Source organism: Stegodyphus dumicola, chromosome 6 (genome assembly GCF_044657685.1).
Source record: "Stegodyphus dumicola isolate Sdum_Otavi_A_Nest chromosome 6, ASM4465768v1".
NCBI classification, from domain to species: Eukaryota; Metazoa; Arthropoda; class Arachnida; order Araneae; family Eresidae; genus Stegodyphus; species Stegodyphus dumicola.
Window position 1 is genome coordinate 29,493,227 of NC_140773.1, and position 14,160 is coordinate 29,507,386.

The 14,160-nt window shown below is 31.5% G+C and overlaps 1 protein-coding gene across 1 annotated transcript in view; it reads left to right on the forward strand.

Moving 5' to 3' along the window:
* LOC118183062 (inactive dipeptidyl peptidase 10-like) overlaps positions 1–14,160 on the forward strand; it is a 484,033-nt gene that overhangs the window by 401,852 nt on the left and 68,021 nt on the right. The window contains exons 10-12 of the mRNA XM_085819647.1: positions 843–961; positions 7,323–7,446; positions 12,650–12,802. Coding sequence (XP_085675773.1) covers positions 843–961; positions 7,323–7,446; positions 12,650–12,802 — 396 coding nt within the window. The remainder of the gene's footprint in view (positions 1–842; positions 962–7,322; positions 7,447–12,649; positions 12,803–14,160) is intronic.

A 14,160-nucleotide genomic window follows, 5' to 3' on the forward strand; every position in this document is an offset into this window, starting at 1 on the left:
ACTATGATCTGATATATTTGTGAAACTCATATGAAAAGAGAAAATTATTCCACAATGAATAAATAGTTTTCTAATTTGATAGATGGCATAATAATAATTAAACATTTCTCAGTCTCAACTGAACAAAAAGGGCCCACAAAAGGTCTGTTTCTCAGTTTGTATATCCTAACTTTCATTAAAACTGCAATAGTGTTCCACTTTGGAATGACTGATATGAGGTTTTAATTTTTGTTATTAGCAGGAATATATTATGTATTACCTCATAAAACGGCTTCGTAGGTTATTTGTGAAGGCTTCGAAATGATTTCTTGTGCGAGGAATATTTTTTCTTATTGCTTCTCTTTCAAATTTTAAACTCAGAATTACTGCTTCAATATATTTTACTTTGAGTTCATTTATATATCACAATATTTATGAGCATGATTTAACTATATCATTAAAATTAAAATTAACTTTTGCTTAAAGCTTCCATGAGAAAATTAGAATTTCTTACAATTTGACGCGGCCAATCACCACGTTCAAGGCGGATATGACAACAGCTGAAATCTAGCTAATCCATCTTCGCATAGACTCAACGTAATCCGAGGGCATCGGATTTGCTTCACTCGAAAGGCGAACAACAATGTAAAATTATGATTGTTTTAATACTTTTCTGTGTTAAATAAAAATTTATTTGAAAATACGGTTTCTTGAAAGGATGCAGACTAGCCTATTGCTACTTAATAGTTTAGAGTTCACACCACTGCTGCTAGCAGTTTTGTTTACTAGTTCATTTACAGTGTTTCTAAGTGAATGAAAATACATGCTAAGTATTGCATTTTGTCTTAAATTGTTTTTTTCAGCCTGGCAGAGAGAATCCTTCTGCATTTCTATGGGTGGTGGACATTAAATCGCCGCCGAAGTTTATCCAGAGAGACGTGAAACCTCCGCGGGAAGTTCAAGACCAGTTAGTGCACGTGTGGTTTGTGATCACGAAAGCATTCTGCTTCGCTTTCTTCACCCATTCTTCACAATTTTTATTTGCTGTATTTAACTCTTATTGATTTGTTATTTCTTTCAAACTTTCCTTTTTATTTTAATAAAAAATCATTTCTTGTTTGCAAAATATAATATGACTGCAGGTAACAGCGTCGAGTTAGGATTTGAAAATACCTGACATAGATTTATTAGTCCAAAGGGATTTCAGTCCCGAAGGACTATTGCTTTCGTTTTGGCATTTTGCGTCGGACTCATAAACGTCGGTTCACTTTTCAAACTGTTGCCACAAAATGTTAGAGTCCTGCATTATATTTGAAGAAATTAAATAATGAAAAATCTGCATAAATGTATGTATATTTCTCGTATTGTGATAAAACAACGGTACATAGAGTCATCGAATTTTGAATAACGTAATCCTCCAACGAATATGAGAATGTGGAAGACCAAATTTGAAATTTGAAATTTGTTTTATGATCGATTTCCTATTTTTTAAAACTTTGACGAATTTTTGATTAACAAACTCAAGGATTTCAAAGCGAGCAATGGCAACGTTATATAAAAAAAAATACTTTTATCTCCAGCTCGCGAGACTGTGTATATCGGAAATTCTAAAGATATGCTTAATTTAACATTATTTTGCGATATTGCTCTTGAACTGAATTCTATGGTTTAAGTGCAAAGAACATGATATTTAATAAATAAAGGTAACACTCAAAACGTTAAAAAAACGCCCCTTTGTACGTAATTTAAGATCTAAAAAATTTCAGTTTTTTTTTTTTTTTTTTTTGTACATATTTTAGTATGATCTTGTTAACATTTTCTTATAATGAAACAGAGTGCAGCAAAGTATAAATAGGTAACAAAGAAAACGTAAGTAGCAAAAAAGGTATGAAATAAACTGTCCCTTTACTGAGATTATCTACATATCCTCCAGCTGCTAACTGGATGTATTAACGACACTTACACACGAATGCATGTATGGAGAAATGCAGTAATTTCTCAGATTCCTCCTATGATCTCAATTTATAGATCGAAGGGGGAGTGGGACGAGACATTTAGAATATGTCCAAGTAGTGGAAAATTCACCTCCACTTAAATTTTTCTTCCAGGTCTCACTATGGAGACTAATAGTCATGTCGGATAAGGAAACATGAAAAATTAACTTAGAGTCATGGACTTAACATCACGAAAGTACGCATGCAGAAGAACGATAATTTCTCACAACTACCTCGTGTCAGTACAGCCTTATAGCTGAGCCAATGATAATTCCTTATAATTTCATCATTATCACATTAGAATTATTACAGATTTTCCATAGAGATAATATTTGATAATATGATCACATAACTAATGCTTTTCTTAACGTTTTCTAATAATTACGCAATTGTACCCTAAAAAGGAAGTAGCACTTAAATCCTAGGTCATGATAGATTGAAGCTGATAAATTATGTTGTGATTTTGAAATGTTAGAATGATGCTAACTAAATGGGTTGTTTACTCTCCGATCAATAAAATTCCAACTTCTATACTCAAGGACCCCATTCCGGATATGAATTCCTGGGGTATTTATAGGATTCCTTGCCAGTGGGTTTTAATTTACATTGGCCAAACTAAGAGAGCCTTAAAATTTCGCGTCAAAGAACATGAGGCGTATGTTAGAAAAAAGGAAACACAGAAGTCTTCTGTTGCTCAACATTGTTGGTCCGAAAATCACACTTTCAATTTTTCTGCTGCCAAAATTATTCAAAAAACATCTTCCATTGGAGAACTGGATTTTCTAGAGGCATTTCACATTCATAAAAATCTTTCTGTTCTAGTTAACGATCCTAATTCCAATCCAAATTTGCCTTCGGCTTTTAGAGAAATTATGTTTTAGTTCTGGTTTCGCCAACAGATGGCGCCACTTGCTTATTCTTGTCCAGGCTTTCTTATCTTATCTAAACATTATTTCATATCTTGTTCATTTGCGGTTTTGCAGCTGAAGATGATGGTTCGGTAAAACCATCGAAACTAGTCCTGTGAAAATTTTGTAAATTAACGCTGATTTTTGTTGTTTGACTTCTGAATTAGTATTTATTCGGCGTGTTATTGTGTCTTAATTAAATGGTTTGGTTTAGTTGCATACAGCAAAGCGCAATACGGCTATGTGCCTAAGGTGAGGAATGACTTCATGGAGGACTTTCTGACTGAAACTAGCTTGCATATACGTTACACACGGGGAAAAGCACGAAAACTCACATGCAGCCAAACCATTCGCTTAGAATCGAACACTGGTTGGAACTACCAGTGCTCAGCGATTTTATTCCTCGGCCACTGGTGGGCCGTTACGCGCTTGAGTTCTTAAAAATAATGGCATCTTTTCAACTAAATGAAAAATGCTATAAATTAAACAAAACATTTCTAGTTTGTGTGCCTCAAAGTTACTATATATTTTAGGACTCCGAGAAGTCGTTATTTTTTCATGTTTCATTATCTCACATGACACTATAGAAACATTAGGTTATTTCGAAGCAGGAGACATGAAGAACATCGAAATACGCGCCGAGTGTACTGCCCATTACACCACGAAGGCATGCTAAGAAGGCGGGAAGACACTATAAACTGCTTGTCCTGTACGTATGCAATATAAAAATACCCACATCATGTCATATCATGTCATGAATCACAGAGGGCTTCAACTTTTAGCTACTAATAAATTCCCAATATTTCACGGTTCTCCTTTCTTTCAGCCATACTTTGTCTTTGAAATAGAAGTAGCTGAAGAACTCAGTATAGCGCAATCGATAAAAGCACTTCTGCTGAGATGTCTGATAGCATTTCGTATTATTCCTCATTGAATATTCATTATCCACATTCAGTTTTATGTGGCGTGTTATTTCCTCTGCTGAATCATTAGCATGTAATTATGATTAAAGTAAGAATAGTAAAAATAGTAACCCAGAACTCAAATTATTTTGATATGAGATAGATAATACATATCTAAATTTAATGTGAGATAATGAATAATGAATACCCAAAAATAATGAATATCCAAATGTCATCTGCCAAAAATGTTGTAAATGACTGAGTGACCATTCTAGAAAACATATAAATAGCGAAGGTTTAAAAGCTAAGTATGTAAGGATCTTAAGTTTTACTAACGTTTATTTTATTTTAAATCTTTACTATCACTTCTTATTTTCTACTTCCGGCCAGAATTAAAAGCTTTAACTTATTTATGCAAATTTGTCTTGCGAACGCCAAGTACTTAAGTTGTGGCTTTTTGCCAAGCAAGAGAGAGGATTGCTGAATAGGAGTGATTAGGAGCAGGCCGCTTGCCATAGCAGTTTTACTCGGTTGCTGGTTACCTTCAAGGCCAGAGGTTTAATCCTCTTGATAATTTTAAACGTATCGTAGTGTTAACAGTTCTCTGTACTACATACGGCTTTTTGCTAATATATGGCCAATCTTGGAGTAGGCACTTGTTTGATTAATCCAAAGTTAAGTCTAGTTAGAGTTTAGTTAATATTTTTATATTCTTACGTTCAGACCACAAGTGGTTGGTCTCTATTCCGAAGTCCGGAAATCATTGTAAAGAGAGAAAAATAAAGGGTTTCGTATACCCTTCCTGTGTACCTTGTCTACTTCCCACATTTATTGAACATAGCTTTAATAAGCTCCCTGTTCCGAGTCAGGTCATTTAATGTTCCCAAAGCAAGTAAGGCGGAACACTGAACCTGATAAGTAACGAAAATAACCACATTGTAAAGAAATAATTTTAAAATATATATATATATACAGAACTACGTTTGCGATATATATAGAGAGAGGGGTTTCTCATAGAAAATCTTTAATTTCTTTAATCTGATGGCGAATTCAGCAGTCAGCTAATTGAGATGTCTCATTCCTAGATGAAAGGGAGTCAAGATTTAAAGAAGAAAATAACTTGTGATGAAATTTAAAATCGAGTCACGAATTCTCTTTATGATCCTAAGTGTATTGAGAGTGACAGCTCCACTAAAGAACAACATTAAGTTCCAAATATTCTAATTGGTATGCGACCCAGCTGTTTTCCGGAAGATCTGCAGCACATGGTGTTGATGTAGTCCGAAATATACTCTGAATAGGCTGAGGCTGGAAAGAAAAGCAAAGCAAAATATAAAAAAGAATTCTGAGGCAAAGAGATAGAGGCTTTAACGGAAAGCATAATACACCGATGCGGGTGTTCTGGAATGATGAACAACAGAAAGAAGAAAGAAAACAACTTGCATGTAGGAAATTTATTGCCGTGTTCTAAAACGCATATTTTTACGAACTAAAAACACACACGTGAAATTAAAATGACAACATTCTGAATGTAGTACACGGGTGCATAAAGAAGACATGAGACATATATTGATTTTCACAGTGTAATATTGTTATGGAATTCAAGCTGCTATGAATAAGGTCGGAATACCATTTTGATGATTGGTTTGGAAAACATTTTTCTTAGAAACATTCTTTCAAAGAGTGTTTTTCAGAATCAGAATGTATATCTTTCGGTTCTAATCCGGAACAAAGCAGAAGATTTTAACAGAACTTTTCTTAAAAAAAACTGAAGTGGGTGGAGCCTTTACGCATAAGGTTGGGGAGTAAACCAGAAGGATTATTTTTAATAAGAGAAACAAATCCCTAAGTCATTATTAACATTACAAATAAGATCATCATAATTATAATCGCTAACATTGGGAATTATAATACAGATAATTCATATTATTCTGTCTATGATATAAAATCGGTGATCATCGTTAAGTATTCTCATACAGAATTTACGAGCAGTTACTATGTCGCGACAATGTTTGATGCAATTGAAGTAAAAGTCTGTCACAAATGGATATTTCATAGACAGTTAGTTTTCATGAAACAAATTGAGACTTTTTTTTTATTATAAAATATATATTTATTTAATTTTGGGAAATTGATAATTAAATAAACTCTTCTGAAAATTTCTGACATTGTTTTTTTGGTGCACAGAAGCTTCACTCTTTCAAAAAATGCCTTCAGTTATATGTTTATATACACAAACAGGTAACAATTATGCAAAATGCAAATTCATTCACATATAGATCAGCGAAATGCAATATATTTGTTAAATATATTTCATTTCCCATGTAATATACCCATGTACAAATAAGTATATTACCCATGGAATATATTTGTTAAAACCAAAGACATGATTTCACATTTAAATTTAAAAACAAATGTTTAGTAATAGTAGAATAATAGTAGTATACGAATAAATAGAAAAATACATACTAAATTTGAGCGAGTTAAAAAATAAAATGTTTTATTGATCAAAAGTTTATTTGGTTTAAAAAATGTAATTCGAGTAGTTAGAGAAATCAAATTTAATTAATTATTTAATTATTTTTTCATTTCAGGAGAATCCCATCTTTTCCTTTTCCTAGATTTAATTCTTCACTGATCGATAGCATAAGTGTTTTTATTCGCTGTTTTACTTGATCACTGATTCTTAAATTTGATTATAATCGACAACTTAACTAGGATTTTTGTTACTTTTATTTCCTTTTAATGTAATAGAATCCCACTTGCGGTCATTTAGTATGCTTAATAAGATACGCATTCAGGGAATCTCCTCTTTGAGAAAAAAGACTCCAAGAACTCAATTCCTGGTTAGGATCGATTTTGGTGAATAGCTCTTTTTAACAGACTTAGATTATCACTTCTCCTTCCCATGTATAGTGAGTGAAGTCAGAAAACCTAACTCCGTGAGTAATATGTGACCTCCGTGAGTAATATATGAATCTGATGACGCTAAATAAAGCTCAAGGAGGTATACCGAACTTTTTCCTCCTAAATAGCTGTAATCTACAGACACAATCCGCAGTTTTTTTCATTCACATGAAAGAGTAGCTGCTTAGTTAGTTAGTAATATTATTTCAAAGAAAACAAAATATGGGAGGCGAGGCAAATGGAGGCAAGCAAGTAAACCTTTTTACCTAACAAAATAGATTATTTCATTGTACTTGTAAATATTATTTCATTCATATTTCGAATTAACACTCGTAACTAGGATTGCAGAGCTTATGCAGAGACATAAGCTCAAAGAGCTAAAATGAGAATTCGCGACTCCAGCAGGTTGTTTAAAAGTTTGAAAAAAAAAGTGCATGTTTTTCTACACTTTGTACCTTCATTGCCTGATTGTACTTTTCATTTGTTTTGCTTGTTTTGTTTTAGTTTATGTCATATTTTTTTTTGATATTTTTGTGATATCAAATGCAGGTGCATGCGCATTGCCAACATTTCGATGAATATTTTGATTAAATGTTTCCTTAAACTAATGCGTTTCATTTTTATGGACACAGGGATCATTACTTCACTTCAGTTCAGTGGATGGATAACCAGAGCCTCGCTGTCATATGGATGGCACGTTCACAAAACTTTTCTGTGGTGACGCAATGCTCTGGCTCCCTCTGGTACTGTGTTTTGGTGAGGAATTATGTATTCAAATCTATTCAAAATTTCTAGTTTAATTGATTATTATTTTGACTTACTTTATATGAAAATAAAATGTAATAAATAATGAATAAAAGACACTAAACGACACATTTGAAATTTTCTGATTTATACTGTGATATTGAATACTTCTGTGGTATAAATTAAGCTTATTATAGTACTATAAAGGTCGGTACACTTCAGTTCAATGGATGGATAACCAAAGCCTCCCTGTCATATGGATAGCACTTTTTCAAAACTTCCATGATCATGTTTTTCAATAAAACGCATTATTTTTTAATTACTATTATCCGATGGGCAAGCAAATTTTGAAATGCAAAATAATATCTGCTAAAATGTTTTCATATGCTATAAATTACATTGATTATTGCTATCGGAAAATGTTCTAAATTAAGAGACGTTTATCTGCAATCATTCAGCAAATTTGAGACAGTTATGAATTGTATGCTTTATTCTAATCAAAAGCAATGATTTTTGGATCAAATGAAAATGTTCTTTAACTGCGTATACATACGTACACTTGCAGGCATATGTAAGATTATATGTAACTTTATACTCCAATCTCTAACTTGTTAATATCGCAGAATCCACCAATACCAAATGTAATGAACCCGATTTTATAATGTGTTACGTATTTTATTCCTTATTTTTTCCTTTTTTACTTAGACATGCATATCGAGAATCAATATTTAATGATAAAAGCCAGGATATATTTATTCTAATGTATTCTAAATCTCTTGCGAATTCATGTTGAGGTTAAATGTATACTTACATGTTAAAAATTAAGTAAAACAAACAAAAACTTAGACTGTTCGTCATGACGAACTAGGTAGAAATCCTTGGTGAATCAAAGCTATGAATTCCGAAAAAGTTAAAATGTAAACAAATTACATGTAATAAATGCTGGAATTCCTAATATGTGAAAATTAATTACTAGTTAAGCCTAAGAAGCTTAATGTTCGTCATCTGGAAACTGAGAGGAAACAAGAAATGCTACGATGATAGATTAAATTCAAAAAACATATTTTGTGTATTTTAAATTTTGAATTTTTTTTCCTTTCGCAATACACATTTTGAATTGAAATCATTAGGGTGTTTCCCATCTATGTTTAGTTTTTCACAGATATTTAAAGTGTCTAATGTTATTTATCTGATGATAAAAAAACTTTGTCTAATTTCTTCTCAAAAGATTAAATTGATTAATTGTACAGAAGTTAAACATTTTTATGTATATTATCTCAATATATTTGGCAGCAATATACCTGACAATAAAAATAATCTTCTAGGAAAATTTACCTGAAAGATAACATACAATTAAATATTGCAAATGAATTTATAAACTGAAACATAATAAGCTTTCTTTAAATTGAAATTTTAAAAATAGTCACAGAGAACTACAGTGCCTCACAAAAGTGATGGGACACTGGTGCTTTACAAAAGGAAACTGTAATAAAATAAATTAAAAAAACATGCAAAAATTTTTGTGGGTGTCTTTCATACTTAAATTTAGTAACATTTATTACATAACATACATTTTCTCAAAATATTAAAATAATAATTTAATAAAAATACAATTGTTTAGAACAGAGCAAAAAATGGCTCACATAAGTGATGGGACACCATTAGATACTACTACGTACTACAATAAAAATATTTTTGGGGTTTTTGTTTTTACTCAAGAGCAATTAGCAATAGTTTATAAAATCGCCTGCAGTCTTTCTGTCTAGTTTGTTTTGGAATTTTTGTGTTTTTTACCTCTGTGCAACCAGGAATGCTAAACGAAAAGAAACTTTGCCTGAAATTCGAAAATTAGTTATTAATTTGCATATTGAACGTGAAAAATCTATTAGAGAAACTGCTGAAACAGTTAACATGAGTCATTCAACAGTTTTCAATATCATTGAATGATATAAAAAGAATCATATGATTCAGGATAAAAGAAGACCTGGCCGACCATCAAAGCTATCCAATGGAATAAAGCGAATTATTATTCAAAATATTAAAAAAAATCGAAGAATGAGTGCTTCTAAATTTGATGCTGATTTACAAGTATTATATGGAATAATTTTTAATCCTGAGACTATTAGAAGAGTAATTCGATCTGCTGGATATCATGGTAGAGCAGCTAGGAAAAAATTCTTCGTAAGTGAAAAGAATAGAAAATTCAAACTGGCTTTCGCAAAATCCAACATAAATAAGAACTCTGATTACTGGAATGAAGTCATATTTGCTGATGAGAGTAAATTTAATATATTTGGTTCTGATGGTAGAATCTTGGTGTAGAGAAAACCCAGGAAAGAATTTCGCAAACAGAACTTGGTGCCAACAGTAAAACATGGTGGAGGAGGAGTTACGGTATGGGGGTGTATGTCGTCCACTGGAGTTGGTAATCTTGTTTTTATTGACAGTATAATGGATCAGTACAAGTATATTGACATTTTAGATCAAAATTTGAAATCTTCAGCACGAAAATTGACCTTTCATAACGATTTTAAATTCTACCAGGATAATGACCCCAAGCACACTGCTTTGAACGTTAGACTCTGGCTGCTGTATTACTGTCCTGAAATAATAAAAACACCACCACAATCTCCAGACTTAAATCCCATAGAGAATATTTGGCAAGAATTGGAATCAAGAATTCGCAAACACACCATTTCTTCAAAACAACAATTAAAATCATTGCTTCAAGAAGAATGGGGTAAAATCACTTCAGTAATCACAAAAAAATTAGTCGAATCCATCCCAAGAAGATTAAATCACGTTTTAAAAGAAAAAGAAAATCCAACAAAATATTAAAACATTTTAAGAAGTAAAATTTTTGGATAAATATTTGATGGAAAAGTAAGTGTCCCATCACTTATGTGAGCCATTTTTTGCTCCGTTCTAAACAATTGTATTTTTATTAAATTACCATTTTAATATTTTGAGAAAATGTATGTTATGTAATAATTGTTACTAAATTTAAGTATGAAACACAATCACAAAATATTTTTACATGTTTTTTTAATTTATTTTACTACATTTTCCTTTCGTAAAGCACAAGTGTCCCATCACTTTTGTGAGACACTGTATATGTTTAATAAAAGAAAGGACACTAAAATACGTACTGCTGTTAAAATGCATCTAATACTAGTAATAACAAAGAGAAAAGGAAACTTAAAGCAAAATAAACTCTTATGGAAAACATGTTATGAAATATGTAATAATACAGCTATCTTATGACTGAATTTGCATCAGTTAAACACGTTTGATTTAAATTATTTTTCCATGCACTTCAGCATATATTTACTGATAAATTTATTTCCGTGTAAGGTTTTGGTCACTTTTAGGATAATATTATTTTGAAATGTTTTATGTAATTTAATAGTTAAGAATTAAATAAAAGTTTAATAGTTAAATAAAAGTATAGAATGGTATGGAAATTCTAAACTTTTACAAATCTCAAACTTCACACATTGTGTATTTCCACGATGTTAAGTAGCAATAAATTTCCGGTGAAATATACTTTAACTTGAGAGAAGAACTGAATGTATGAAAGCTAATAAATAAATAATTTGTAATCTGGTTACGGTTACTTCATTTCGATTTAAAAACCTGAAAAAACTAAACTGATTTAAAACCTGATTTTTTTCTATGGAAAATAAAATTTAAAATTCAACTCACAAATTACTGGTAAATATGCATTTAACGGAGTAATCTTTCATACTAGTAATCAGAAATGAAAGCTGTTTAGTTTCTAACTATTATATGTAATTAGTTAAAGTATAAAAGGTATTATCAAAAGAAAAACCCAACTCAAAAATTGTTTGTAACTATCCAAACGTTACTTCTGTACTACGAAAAACAAAGCACTTTTCGTAAGTTACAGAACATGTGTTTACGTTTTACAAACCGGCAGGAGATACCTTGGAAAATAGATGATAGATTTTACTCTGTAGGCGAATGAAAAACAAAATTTGTATTTTTTGCCACGACACGAATTTCTTGCTTTGTACAATATGCGAAATTTTTTTTAGTAGAGGAAACAATAGCACCTATTTTAACTTATTAAAATTAAAGAAAACCTATAATGGTATGGAATAAAATATGAGCTGAATCTAGTTCTTCAAGTATCGTTGGCAAATTGTCTATAGCAGGTATATTTAATTTATAGCTTTCAGTTTGCGTGAGGTTCATTGCATGGATCATTTTTCTGAGTCTGCATGGATCATTTTACTGAGTCTGCATAGCTCAGTTTTCCTAGGCCTTGGTTTCAGTTCGAGAATATAATGTTCTAAAGAGAGTAGTATGGCATGTCTCAATATATCCAAAATCTGACTGTTGGAAAACCGATGCCAAATGATTATAAAGTAGCAATATTCATTCTCCTACTATGTGTTTTCCCCTCCTTCTTTTATTTATAAAGAACTATACTATCAGGGAACATTTTATGTATTTACTCTTTGTAATATGTAGTTAATTGTGAAAATGGCTTCTGTTTTTCCTTGGGACCCTCAAAACTGTAGAGTGATAATTATGTGGCTCACCTGAGACACCAAGCTAGGCATGCATGGTCTAAGGAATAGGTTCTGAAGGGTAAACAGCTACAAATCATGAGACGCCAGAGGAATTCATTTGTATTTTGATATAAGCTGATTATGAGGCATCAAATAAGTGCGTCATCCAGACAATAAATTATACTCCAAGAGAGCTCCAGGATAAAACGATGACTTATCGAAGCAACCACAACTAAAGTTAGTGAATGTTCTGACGGTCCATGAAGCATACGGAATATATCGCATTTCGCAAGAATGAAGGAACGATGTAAAATGCTTTTGGAAACGACTGCTTCTTGTGTAGGTCATAGCTACCATTGTTGAAAATGTGAATGAGCTCGCTCAAGAAGACTAGCTTGTTACAATAGGGAAAATTCCCCAGGATGGGTAACAATAAAGAAAATGTCTACAAGAAACTACCTATCAACTTTTAGAAGATCGGTATAGAACGTTTCATGTCGCTCTGATATAAGTGTCATGAAACCAGTGGTTAAGAAACTCAAATCATTGCTGTTACAGAACTCTTTGGCTCGTTTTGTATTCAAACATATTATAAATAGCATTTATTTAAAATTTGTAGAATTTTTAATTTTTTACCCACTGCTTGCAACTTATTTAAAAATTTCACTAATTTATAGGTATACGAACAGAGGCCGCCGACCAGGAAAGGTTGGATCGATTTAAATGACCCAATCTTTTTCGGCCAAGGTGGAAGGTGTTGGTTCTTGAGACTTCCCCTGCCAGAAGGGCACTATGGACACTATAAGCATGTCGCTATTGCTTATAATGATGTATGTATAAGCTTTATATTTTTTGTTTGATAATTTAATTTTGAGAATGATAATAATTAACAAAAGCATTGTGAAATGTACATAGAGGTTAAGGGGAAAAAAAGAAAGAAAAGTATGCTTGTTATGTATTTTTTTTATGTTAGCGTCTTGAAACACTTTCGACTCACAGAATTACAGAAATTATATTTATTTTTTATTTGAAGCTCACCACCTTCAGAAAAGCGGATATTAAAGAAAGAATTTCGGAAAACATTAATATTGCATGTACTTTGTCGTAAATGAAAACAAATCATTATTTCGTTTTGCTCATAAAGTCAAGTTTTTCAAACTTTAAGTAACAATAGAAACATTTCTTTTTAATTTGTTATTTTACAGGCTTAACTTTGCGCTCTATCTGGAATTAAAAATTAGTTCGAATATTTTTTTAAACATTTGCGGGACCTCTGAGGTAGATGCGTGGAAACCCAGGTTTTGCGAAACCCAGTTTGAAAACCATTGTTTGAAATAACAATTTGTTCGTAACTATTAAGAGTCTTATATATAATGTGTGAATTATTAGCCTAAAAATTGCTTAATACGGAAAAGCCCAACTGTGTTTCTATGAATTTGTCAAACTATAGGCTCACATGAGACCTATGATTTGGCCGTCGATCTGAAAAGAAACAGGGCAATGTTCATACAGTAATTTTTACATTTGGCACTAAATATTATGTATATTGTTGAATGTTAAATTTCAGCTCAATTCATTTAAATTTCATTCATTAAATTTAAAATCAGTTCAAACTTTCTTGGCCGTAACCTTCGCCTAAAATCTAATGAATTTAAATTGTCTAATTTGCTTTTGCTACTTTTGTGCAATTTATAAAGCCAACTTAACGATTACCTTTATTGTAACCTTTCTATTAAGAGACATCATAAGTTTATAAACAGCATTGTACCATTACTTTTCATTTATTTTTGTTTTATCTCTACCTCGAAATATTTGATTATTTAGTTATATCCAAGATAGAACTAAATATATGCAATGTGTGGCAATTATTAATAGAAAAATGATATTCTTATAGTCTCGTTAGCTAGAATTTAATTTTCTCTATATCTCAGAATTTCACTCTTTATTGGCTAATTATGGGGATTCACTGCAAAACCCTCATATAATTAGTATTCAGTAATATATTTATGAGATCTCTTGTTATCTCAGAATAGGCATGTTTTAAAATGAAAGCAAATAATTAAGATAGAATAACACGCAGAACAAGTAATAATTTAGAGGTCAAATAACAAAAATTAGAGTTATCTTTTCAAATGGGCAGATTCAACAGATGGCGCCAGCAGCTTGACTCATGTCCAGGCTGTCTTAT